General features: G+C 34.6%; 1 protein-coding gene and 1 non-coding gene across 2 annotated transcripts; one reads left to right on the top strand and one right to left on the bottom strand.

Annotated features, from left to right (window-relative positions):
* The first annotated feature begins 7,931 nt into the window (after positions 1-7,931).
* Positions 7,932-9,613, top strand: LOC128674934 (uncharacterized protein). Its single transcript, XM_053753944.2, has one exon. It carries the CDS (start codon positions 8,206-8,208, stop codon positions 9,475-9,477), a length of 1,272 nt encoding a protein of 423 aa, XP_053609919.1. The 5' UTR covers positions 7,932-8,205; the 3' UTR covers positions 9,478-9,613.
* A 111-nt stretch (positions 9,614-9,724) lies between these two features.
* On the bottom strand, positions 9,725-9,797 carry TRNAA-AGC (transfer RNA alanine (anticodon AGC)). Its single transcript has one exon. It is a non-coding gene; the product is annotated as a tRNA-Ala (tRNA).
* Positions 9,798-12,877: the final 3,080 nt, after the last annotated feature.

Here is a 12,877-nt window from a genome sequence, read left to right as displayed (position 1 = left end):
ATTAGGTTAAAAAGTATGACAATGTTCTGTATTTAAAGAAATATTTTTACTCTTAGCTCAAACCACGTTCGAAGAACGACGTTTGGTCGGTTGTGATTTTCATTCCGATGTTAGATACCTAGGTGCTAAAATGTTACCTAGACAAAACAGTGGCAGCGTCCAGGTATAATTAGACAAATATTTGAACGAAACATTGGTGTTTGAACAGGCTGTATGAGCGGCGAGGCGACCGACGACGCGGCTTTTGTTCACAGCTCGACTAGTCGCCACAAAACATTTAGAACATAGAAAGGATGCTTTATACTTTAATAACTAAAATGCCAACTATTCTTATAGGAAAAAATATTTTGTATTATGAGTTGGCGCCATTTCGTAGTCAGATTTCATAGCTGACTTAGCTGCATTTATTACAACAATAAATACAACAGGTATCGAAACGTTGCTTTACTATAAATTTTAATAACATAAATGTCAAGTTTTAAAGAAAAATATGTTGTTACGAGTTGTTGCCGGTTGTTTGTGATGTGACTGCCTTCAACTCGGACCATTTCGTAGTCAGAATTTGAGTCATATCTAACACAACAATAGATACAGGCAAGTGTACTTACTACATATAAGTATATGGATTAGGCAGTCGGGACAAGCACAGCGAGATTTCCAATCAAACCACCATTGACAGTGGGTTTGGCTTTTACTCTACTTGTGTTTCAAAAGTTATCGGAATTCATTGTTTTTTTTTTATATTTAACAATTTTTTCTCTATCGTCTCTTTAATTTTTGACAAAGCTCTAATGGCCGGGGTTGGAGTTATGAATTCAAAATGTGCAGGCCTTGACATGTCTACATTACATCTCCCCTTACGCACATAGTCGTTTTCAAACTGTTGATTTAGACTTGAACATATGCCGTTTTATGAAGAATGCAGCCTCATTAAAGAAACGGGAGACGATCAATCGCACATCAGCTAGGCCTTAGTCGTATCCTAATGGTGTTTAAATAGTATTAACATGGAACTCAATTATCACTACTATTGAAAAACCACTGAGACACGATTTTCACTAATTTAAAAGTAGCAGAATTGAATTTTACAAATGCAATGTCATCAACGCCGGATAGAGGTTCAGGTAAAGTAATTTAATATGCAGTTGTGAGGCGTGTGGAGGCATGTTTTTTCCCAGAGTTTCGGGATGTCACAGACGCGCAGATGCGGATAGATTTATGCAATATCTTTCTACAACTCGAATATTCTTAAATCGATTTATGTTTCGTATTAACCATCAATCAGATGAAAATTCACAATTACGCTTTTTTCATGATGCGCCTCTTGATGCTTGAAATAATTTAAATGACTGAATCACTGAGCTTCGAAACAGAACGCGAGCAATATGCCTCGAAATGAATTAAACGACCAAAATAAATTGTTTTGAATAATAAAATGTGGTATAATACTTTTTGTGAATATTTTGTCCAATATATTTTCCACATTTGGACATGCGCAATAATCTCAGTATATCAAGTAGATGAAAGTAAAAATGATCTCCATATGTATTATATGTATAAACCAATAGGTACCACAGATTATATAATACTTCCAGTACCAATATAGTGAAACTGTGGGTGTAGTGCTTCAAACCCAATGTGACTTTATAAAAACTAGTTCGGATAGTGTGATTGTTGTGAAACTGTATCCACGACTACAACATCACACCTCAAATCCTCCAGTCTGGCTGCGACCACGGCGACTGCAAGGTGGTTAATACGTCAGCTAAATTGAATAAAAAAATGTTCGTGCTAAGTCCCGTTACTATTATTATGTATTAAGTTAAACTGTAATTCATTGTTAATTATGTTGTTACCAACATTACACAGTTTTGGTTATATACACTGGTTAATTAACAGTTAAACTTCTGCGTATGAGATTACTTGACTAGATGCGGTAGGTAGTCGTAAAAGTCATGACAGGTGTCTTTGCGCGACTTAAACAAAATTTGGAAACTGGACCCGCGATCGGGGCCCTTTCTAAAGCTATGCTGACAACAGTATTAGCAATAAACACCTCCTTTTTTGGAAGTTGGTTAAAAATAAAGAAAGATGATGTCCTGTTATTTATTGATAGGAACAGAAACAATGTTTACTGATTTTGCGTGCTAATTAAATAATTGATGGCAATTAACTACCAGACAACAAGTCCGGTGGGAATCTACGAAATAGTGCACCTATTTTAGGTCTATATACTGTCGCCCACCTCATTAAGAGTTTGCAATTAAAACTTCTGAATCTGGCGAGCATTCAGGGAGAAATTAAAGCCGATGCGAAACATTCGGCAAATGAAAACCAACCGAAGCTACATTGGAGTAATTTCTGTACGTTTTCACTTGGATATTAAACAAAACGAATTGACATCTTATTAGGCAGCTTTTGACGACCTCGCTAGCGCAGTGGTAAAGTGCTTGCCCCTGAACCGAGTTCGATCCCCGGTTGGGTCATGATGGAAAATGATCTTTTCCTGATTGGTCCGGGTCTTGGATATTTATATATATATATATATATATAAAATATGGTATCGTTGAGTTAGTATGAGGTAGAACTTACTTTGGGGCTAGCTCAATCTGTGTGATTTGTCCCAATTTTTATTTATTTATTATAGCTTGCCCGCGGCAAATGTAGGTATCTAGTGTTTATGGAAACATTGTTATGCTGGCTATACATTAGCGTGCAGGTTTTTTATTGCTATGAATAAAAGCTTTGATATAAACTACGCAATGCTCATGCATTTGCGTTGGTATTTATCTGAGTTCGGCGAAGGTGTGGCATTACACCAGACTTAATTTTTGTTCCTAGAGAGTACAGTACATTTTTAAGTTTCTCCATTTACTGGTTGCATGCTCTGCGTTGATGAAGTATATTATACTCGTACAAGCTGTTACCCGTGGCTTCACCCGCGTAAATTTTCCATGGGAGCAGTTATTTTTCCGAGGTGAAACACAATTTCGAGAAGATTAGTTGAGTAGATAGACCGTGAAGATGTAACAAACATACTTTCGCATTTATGATATTAGTAGTAAGTAGTTAGATTTTTTCAGTGGTGGAATTAAAACTAGCCTAGCACAGTAGCTACTTTTTATGTATGGTAAAGACATGTACTCTCCTTATACATATTACAAAACCGCGCGTCTGTCTGTCTGTTCGCGATAAACTCAAAAACTACTACACGAATTTTTATGCGGGTCTCGCCAATTCAGTATAATTTATTATGTTTTACCCGAGCGAGTACCGCTAGCACATATATTGTCAACTCCTTACTTAAGAGATCATTGTATCTACTACATGTGTCTTGTTTGCTTGAATAAACATTAGGTAGGTACTTTGTGGCATTAATATTAATTAATGGTTTTATTTGTCGTCTATTACGGCGACAGTTGAATATTATAAATATCTACCACTGACCCTTTAGCCTTAAGGCTAAATAGTCTGGATTTTTACCTACTGACTACCCACCATAAATACCTATTTTGACGACATTTGCATACCCATACCTATTTAGTAAAAAATGTAAGTTATCTTTTTAAAGCCAATTCGTATGTATTTAATTGCGTACAAAATGGTAAGTATATAATAATATTGACATCAAAAGTGGGTATAATATATTTGAACCTAATAAACAGTTGCTTTAGGGTGCGTTTCCATGAGAGATAAGCTATGCAATGCAAATTACGTTCCACTGATGCTGAGCTAGAACTAGTGCCTACCTACTTAAAACAACTTTAATTCAAGATAAATGGTGATATATGAAAAATCTTAAGCTATAATCTTAAGCAAGTTGACTTGGATCACATCAGTTATTACAGACTTTGTATCATATGCTTTTCTTACTATTTTATGATACCTAATATACCAATACCTATACATATAAGAAAACTGTAAGGGGGCTATGTTTGTTCGCGTAAAACGTAAAAACTACTGGTTGGAATTTGATGTGATTTTCACAGTTATATAGCGGATGGTCTGACGTAAAATCTGGTATTGGTTTCATCGCGATACGTTGCTTGGATTGTTACCCGATATATTGACAATAATAAGTTACGAGCAGAGCGGACGCACAAAACGCGGGCGAAGTCGCGGGCAAAAGCTAGTTTTTAAATAAGCCAGTATCATAATCTAAATCTATTGCGAAAAATGTTGGGACTACTAAATCTGTGTGGTTTGTGTTCAATTTATTTATTGTTTCTTGTCCCATTATGTGACAAGGCGTTTGCTATTCGCAGCACAAAAACTGCTTTGTGAACGTTGCTTGCTACAGTAACACGTGTCGTTGACGTCCCGTCCCAGTTTGTTTCGCTTTATTTATTAACGTGCGTCGACAGACCATAGCTATTGTGTTGGATTATTTACGTCGTGGCCTGAAATCCAGTCTGACAATGTTCAGGTTGAACTTTTCTACGAAGTACAAGGTGTTATTTGAAATATCTGAAAAAAAAAACAATATGTCCCTATTTAACTAAGTAGATAAAAATATACTTAGTTAAATAGGAACATAAAACTTCGACTTTCATACTTCCCAAGTCCGATCAGCTGATCGGCCAATATTTGTATAAGAGAGAAAAAATATTTTCTTGATATTACTTAGATTTCTTTAGAAACCTGCTCAATTTTGCTTTGTACGGGAATTTGGCTGGTGATAAAATAAGATTTTTACGAAAATGACATTTTTGACACAAGCTTTCATTCTTGTGAGAGAGATCTTATTGCATTCAATGTGTGACAAAAAATCACGTCCGTGCAACAAACCGTTGTGGAGTTCCCACGTCTGGAGCCTTCCTGGGTGCACCATCAGATCATGCTTATCTTAATAATGGATCGTCATCTAAACTAAATGTGTATGTAAAATTTCAGCTCAATCGGTTGAAGATATCTGTATCAAAATTAAGTTGCAAGAATCCACCAGAGACAGTTATATTGCGATAAAAACTTCTAAAAGCATTGTCTTAATTTTACAAACTGGCTAATGTCATACATATTACATATACTCGTATATTTACAATCGCAAAAAAAGAAACGTCTGGTGTAAATACTTATTTATGAATGTAGACGTAAGTAGGTACTTTTGATTTTAGAATGCCACTTATTCACACATTAGAAGCGGCGTTCCAAAGTTTGCATTTGTGTAGACAGTAGACACCTAACTACTTAGATTATTTCCTATCTCACTCCAAGTACACGACTATTCCATTTATTTTCGCGCTGTTTCGCATGTTCTAATTCGGGGATGTCATTCAGTGGATTGTTATGCAGCGACTAAAAGCCGGCAAGACTTATCTCTTTAATATTTGATTGGACGATGCCAGTATAATGTGTCTGGTTGAGAGATATTCTTTTCGCAATTATTTCTCGAAAGGTAGGCATTTTTACGAATACGAGAGAATAATTGTTAAATAATCTTTTCACAAATTTAATAGGTATCTAATTACTCACACACACAAAAAACCTTTTAAAAGTTTATTCGGACATCGTCGAATAAAATTTTAAAAGCCTTCATAATTTGTTTCTGCTCTTCAATTTAATTTTTATATTTTTTTATAATTTTAATTTTTACCTAAAAGTTTGACAAACTATTCGATGCCAGTGTGGAGCCCACATTACGTTTTGGCACTACTACTGAAGGTTTTGTATATTCTGTAGTATTTCCAATAATGATTATTTGAAGAAAAAAATAGTAATAGTTAAGAGTGTATATACATATTTATTAGGTCCGTAATGTTTTTATATTTGTGATTAGGTATACCCACTGTTCTAATGTCTGTGGGTCTATCTAGCTTTACAAGTAGGTACCTAAGTACCTATACCTATTTTCGTTGATTCTTTGAACCAGTAAAATATTTATACAGTCTGAAAATGTGACTTAATGAGAACATACGCACACCTTTTTCTTGTTCCGGGAGATATAATTTTAATTACGACGTGCTCATAAATTTTAATATCGCAGTTAATTTCTGCATTAAACGTCTCTTTGCACATTACTTCCTTCATTACGGCGCAATTTAGACAGGCAGACACAAAGGCCTTTGGTACTGCCGAGACAAAAATGTCAGGTCCGGAACGTTTCGGGAACCGATGATTTAAAAAATAATGGAAATGGTTCTCACAGCATTTAACCTATATTTTTAAGGAATAGGTAACCAAACAGCACAGTCCATCGTCACATTTATCACCAGCAAGCCTTTGACGCTAATGGTTGATTGATAATTAATAGTCATTGATGCGTTGACGACTAATCGTTAGATAAACTAAGTCGGGCTCACAGAGCTCTAACAATTTCTGCTATAGTATAAAGGTAAAAAAGTATTTATTAGTCATATCAAGTAAAACGCACCTAAAGGTTTGAGCCCCAAATTCACATTGTTAATAGCATCACCGTCGGGAGTTAGGAATAAAATATATGCTAATGTGACATTTGCATATGACTGGGAAAAATCACTAAGCCATTAAGGGCCCAGTGCCATAGAGTGTGAAAGGATAGAGTGGCCAACGACAGTTAACCCGAAGAGGTCCCATTAAAGGTCTAAGACCTTCCGTGCTCATCGTTTGTCATGCAAATAGTTAGTGAATAATTTATAGGATATTCCCTCCTATAATATCCACATTGTTGGCGAAATCGCGCGCTGAGAGGCTGCTTATTGTTGTAACTTTTTGTAAACTTTAAAATACTTAATTACATCATTTTTATTTCTGTGTATGTTTTGAAAGAACTTGAAGGTTGACTTTGTGTGAGTTACACCAGTCTACTTTAACGCTTGCCGCCGACGTTCAGACATATGACGTACTTTGAGTTTTTTTGCGCTGGTTAATGTTAACGTCTGAGTTGACTGGTGCAACCCAAATTAATTAATTTACATGATTTTGTCACTGAATAAAACTGTCAAAATAGAAAAGTTATTGAAAATGCGTGAATTAATTATTCACTGTGACGGGTTTGCCCTAGGCTAGGACATAAATCGACACACCGTTTGTTTGCAAAGTCCAGGCTAGTCGGCGGGCCATTTTTTATGTACGTTTGTTTTATTTAACTTTGTGAAAATATTTCACCGTAATTTTGTCGACTCGATATGAAATATTGAACGTTTGGTACTAAAATAAGAGTTCCTAAATTAAAATTGGTATTAAAAATGTATAGAAGAAAAACCAAAATGCATTTACTTACCGACCTCTGCCGCGTCTGTCTGTCTGTCCGCAATAAATTCAGAAACAACTACTCGTATTTTCATGCGGTTTTAGTGTGATTCTTGAGGAACGTTTAGTTGTATAATTTATTACGTTTCTACTCGAACTACAACGGAACGAGCCGCTAATAAATAAAAATATTGTTACTAGTTAGTAAATTTTGAAATTAAAAAATAAAGAAAAATGCAGACAAAGTTCTACGTTTGTTTTGCGTTGAGTGATCAGGTACTTTTATTAAAATGTTTAATAGTGAAATTCCACAGGCTTTAATCTGTCTAAATCTGATTTATAGTTAGATTCATACAAACATCTTTTTGCAGTCGATATTCATAGTTAGCTATATTTTTCGAATATGTATTATGACTTTTAATTATGTTACTCAATAACAACGTGAGATGTTACTAAGGTGATTCAACTAATATGACACAAACAACATTACTTATCTTATTTGCTTTTCTTAAAACAAATCGTGTTATGTTTTTGTGAAATGCACACATAAATTTTCAACCTTATTCTTATTAGTAATAAAACCTGCTTTGGTGCATTACAAATCAATATCAAAGTACAAAACGCACACATAAAACTTAATACTTATACACACACGTTAAACTTATCTATTTGCGTGAAGTTGAAGTAGCATGACGTTAACGATATGATGTAATAGCAACAGGAATGACTAGAGCGAACATAGCAGCAAGTGCCATGCTATTTTCATTCAATGTTGTCAACATTACATCAGTAGATAGATAGTAAGGTTAGGACTAGTAAATATTGAATTATTCTCTTTAATTAGGTAATATATGAAATAACAATCTGTGCTATATATTTTTACAGTAAATGTATATAACTACATGAAAAGCATGAAATTTAAAGATTAGTTGCTACGTAATAGAAATAAAGAAATTTGTAAACATCTGATAAGACAATAAACTCGTGTGTGTTCATTAAGTGTTCATTGATATAGTTATTTAAGTGAAAATATCCATAATGGCTGTGTCTATGACTTCCAAATTTGTTTTATCGACTCTAAGTAAATATGCAAGTTTGAGGGCGTTGTCAACCACATGTTCGAAGAGCGCTAAAGTAAATTTTAACTGGGAGGATCCACTGAATTTAGATGGACAATTACAAGACGACGAAAAGGCCATCCGGGACTCGTTCAGGGCTTATTGTAAAGAGAAACTATTGCCAAGAATAATCGAAGCGAATAGAAAAGAGGTTTTTAATAGAGAAATTTACAAAGAAATGGGTGAGTTAGGTGTTCTCGGCTGCACTATTAAAGGATATGGTTGTGCCGGCGTTTCGTACGTTACTTATGGATTATTGACCAGAGAGTTAGACGGAATAGATTCAGGCTACAGATCAGCTATGAGCGTACAGAGTAGCCTCGCTATGGGATCAATTAATTTGTATGGTACTGAAGAACAGAAACAAAAATATCTACCAAGAATGGCCAAAGGAGAATTAGTTGGATGTTTTGGCTTGACTGAACCAAATTTTGGTAGTGACGCTGGTGGTCTAGTTACGAGAGCTAGGTATGACTCAAAATCGAAAAGCTATATCTTAACAGGTTCTAAAACATGGATAACAAATGCTCCAATAGCAGATATCCTTATTGTATGGGCGAAGGATGACGAAAATAAAATAAGAGGTTTTATAGTGGAACGGTCGCAAGTTAAAAAAGGTTTGGACACACCGAAAATCAATGGGAAATTTTCGTTGCGCGCATCGGAAACCGGGATGATATTGCTGGACGAAGTGGCTATACCGGAGGACAGTTTATTGCCTAACGTAGTGGGACTGAAGGGGCCGTTCGGATGTCTCAATAACGCGCGGTACGGGATTGCCTGGGGCGCTCTCGGTGCGGCCGAAACATGTTTGCGGATTGCTCGACAGTACACATTAGATAGGAAACAATTTGGAAGGCCCCTTGCTTCGAACCAACTGATACAGAAGAAACTAGCTGATATGCTAACAGAGATTTGCATCGGGTACCAAGCATGTTTACGAGTAGGACGGCTTATAGATCAAGGCCAGGCAGCTAATGATATGATATCAATTATCAAGAGAAACAATTGTGGCAAAGCATTGGAGATAGCTAGGAGTGCTAGAGATATGCTTGGTGGCAACGGTATATCTGATGAATATCATATTGTAAGACATGTAATGAATTTAGAGGCAGTCAATACTTACGAAGGTACCCATGATATTCATGCGCTCATTATTGGCAGGGCTATCACAGGCTTGCCAGCATTTTAGGATCTTCGAATTACCGATAGAACTATCTTTGCATTTACAAAATGAATTAATAATTCATACATTAATTTTTTGTATTGCAGGTATTGCAGGATATTATACATCTTCTATAAATAAATTGTTATTTTGTTAATTAAAACTTATTTTATTTTTATTGCTGTGCCATATTCGTGATCGATAACGTTTGCTTAGTTAACTTGTTAATTGGATAAAAAAATACATACGTACTTTTTTGCAAAAATGAATTCCGTGGAGGCGCCGGGTATCGATCCCGGTACCTCTCGCATGCTAAGCGAGCGCTCTACCATCTGAGCTACGCCCCCCATGCTGTAATTATTGAAATATTAAAATACTTTTTATTCATTTATCTTTAACATAGAATGTGCATTCATGTAAATTGATTTTGAAGATAACTTGTGGGTACTAATTTTACCACTTTATTGTTTTAGGTTAGGTTACTCTGTTCAGAGGTCTGTTATCTAGTAATTAATGAATGACGATAAACGAGTTAGCGTTGAAAGGGGATAGATTTGTTTGTCTATTAGTAAAATGTCAAATTGATTTGAATCAGGAATCGGGTATAGAGTACATTTTCTAGAAATTATATAAGTAACTAGAGGTCCACCCCGGCTTCGCTCTTAAAGGTTACTTTTCGGCTCGATCGTTTTTGAGTTTATTCATTATCATTACAAAAAAGATATATATTTTTAATATTGGTGTATGAATTATATTAATTTATGATCAGTATGTAGAAAATGCAAGCTATATTCATATAACATACCAATTTTCAGCTACCTAAGCTAAATACAAGCGAGTTCATATATAACAACTTCACTTAGATATATCTTAGTTCTCTTTTTAAATACATATCATTAGGTAAACCGACTTCTCTCAATGTAAATTAGGATGGAAATTCAAAAGAGCACTTAGTTTTAAACCGGAATCAGGCTACTTCAAGTATTAATTGCTTTTCTGGGCTCATTGTGATTCAGGCCGGTGCGAGGGATGCAAATGGTGGAAACTTTCAAACTGCTCCACTTTTCTAACGCCAATGCGAAAACTTTCATGGAAAAACAAATGCTAGTGGCGTAGAAGAGCCATTGAGTGTACACAAAAACTATTTTTGTTTGGCAACGTTCATCATGCGCTATGGAGTGATTGTTGTCTTTTTTAGTTGGCAAATAAGTATCTGTGTTTGTTTAGGTTCGCAGATTTGTGCCACACGAAACTGTTATTTGGTATTTGCTATGAGATGTGACATGACTAGATTGTCTTTATACAATAAAGATAATGTTGAAAAACAACTAATAAATAAATTACAGATGAATACGATAGGTTTCATTTTTATCGCTTTTAAGTGTAAGAATTAGAATAAATTTGAAAATTCTATTTCTAGATAAATAAATATTTGAAATGTATTTCTATAGGTACCTAGGTAGTTTCGTGTTGTGATATTGGCTCATAATGAGAACTCAAATATAATGTTCACTACCAATATAAGGTACAATTTACAATATATAAATGAACATAACATGTATTAATATATTTATCAAATATAAACGCCTGTCATTTTCTGTAAAGCAATTTTAATGTTGTCAAATGAAATTTTCGGGGTGTTAGCGATGAGACAATATTGCGGCTTCTGGAATATTTATTTTAATAAGATAAGAGAACAGGGAGAAATGAGGGTCCTGGAAATGATAAGAAAAAGTTCTATGGGCTTATTATTTTTGTGGAGTCAGCAATTTCTCATTTTTAACTAAGCTTTGCACACGCATTTGATGTTATTTTATAAACACCCATAAATATTTAGGACTATAGAAAAAGTAAGAATCAGCAACAAGAATTGTATTTAAGTAGGTATAGTATTTGTATGAAAAAAAAACATCACATCGTCCTTAAATGCAACGCAACATAATATAATAATCAGTACCTACTTAAATTGCTACTATTGGTACCTACTTGTTAATAAAAAATAATTTTTATCTAAACTTTTAATGTACAGTCTGCCACAGAGAAATCTAACACCCCCGGGATTTGAACACCGTAGTAAATACTTTTTTTTATTTGTCCTCCAAATACCAAACCAAAAAAACAAAATAACTAGACAAGTATACGATAGAAATTACACCTCTGTTGCATTGCGCAGTACAAATTAAGTTGACTAGATGAGTATACTGTATAAGATTGTACATAACCACAACACTTATTGCAAAAAATAAATAATATAATCAAATTCAAATTTCTTTTATTCATAAATCATTTAGGTAAAGTTATCGAAAAATAAGTAAAATAAGCAAGTATATCTTATTGTAAAACATAACCGCTTACAATCTACCATACATACTATTAACAATGATCACACATAGAACATAAATCAGTCCCCCATTAAACCACCCCATGAAATAAAAACAATTTTGTCGCGACAAACGCAACCCACAAAGCACCCGTCATAACCTCAATCTCGCAGCCCGTTATTTAAAATATTTATTTTAATAATGCGATAAACCGTTGGGGAACGAAAAAATGGTTTTCTTGAAACACTGCGGCAGCTTTGTGGCTTCACAGGTACTTATTTAAATACGATGATGCAAAAAGCGAGTTTATTTCTGTGTCTCTCCTATTCCTCCGTGTTTTTGAACGACAACGTTAATTTTGTTTAATTGTTGAGGGAAAAAGGATTTCTTTAATTCTAAGATTCTTATCAAATTCAGAGATCAGACAAAGACGAGGGGAGAGGAGAGAGGAAGAGTCGACTCTGGGTTTGTGAAACGCCAATGCATTATGTGAGACATAACTAGAATATTTACCTAAGAAATATGCACTTATATGTATAACAGTGATCACGTAATGGCCTGCAAAGAACACCGCGAAGATATTTCTTCACGTGTCAAATGGATATAATCAAACGGTTATGTAAGTATCTCTTTAATTTTACACCAGACACCATGTCCTGGCTGCAAACACGGCGAATGGTATATAGCTGCGTAAATAAGTGTAGTTAAAGTTAGGTCCAGTTGTAAAATGACTAGCTTTGCTCTGGGTTTTTTACTTATATGGATTATATCAGGAAAAAATCAAAATCCAGCTGCAGCCAACGCATTAAAACTTTCGCATTTTAATATTGTTACGATATGGCATAATATACTCTTAGAGTTTTATTTGGACTGAATTCGATTATATATTACGAAACATAAAATTATTTATTAAAATGCAGAATATTTGCTCGTAATCCTTTTTAAATAGGCATTCGGACAGGGTTGTCAATAATACATTTCAATTAAATGTGAAATATTTACGTTCTCATTAGCCACTCTGATCGAACAGCTGACATGTACAAAACCAATTTCCACGCAGTACGTTGCATTTTGCTAATTATCTCTTTATTCGCTGAACACTGATT

Source organism: Plodia interpunctella, chromosome 13 (assembly GCF_027563975.2).
Source record: "Plodia interpunctella isolate USDA-ARS_2022_Savannah chromosome 13, ilPloInte3.2, whole genome shotgun sequence".
NCBI lineage: Eukaryota > Metazoa > Arthropoda > Insecta > Lepidoptera > Pyralidae > Plodia > Plodia interpunctella.
This window is presented reverse-complemented; position numbering and strand designations above follow the sequence as displayed.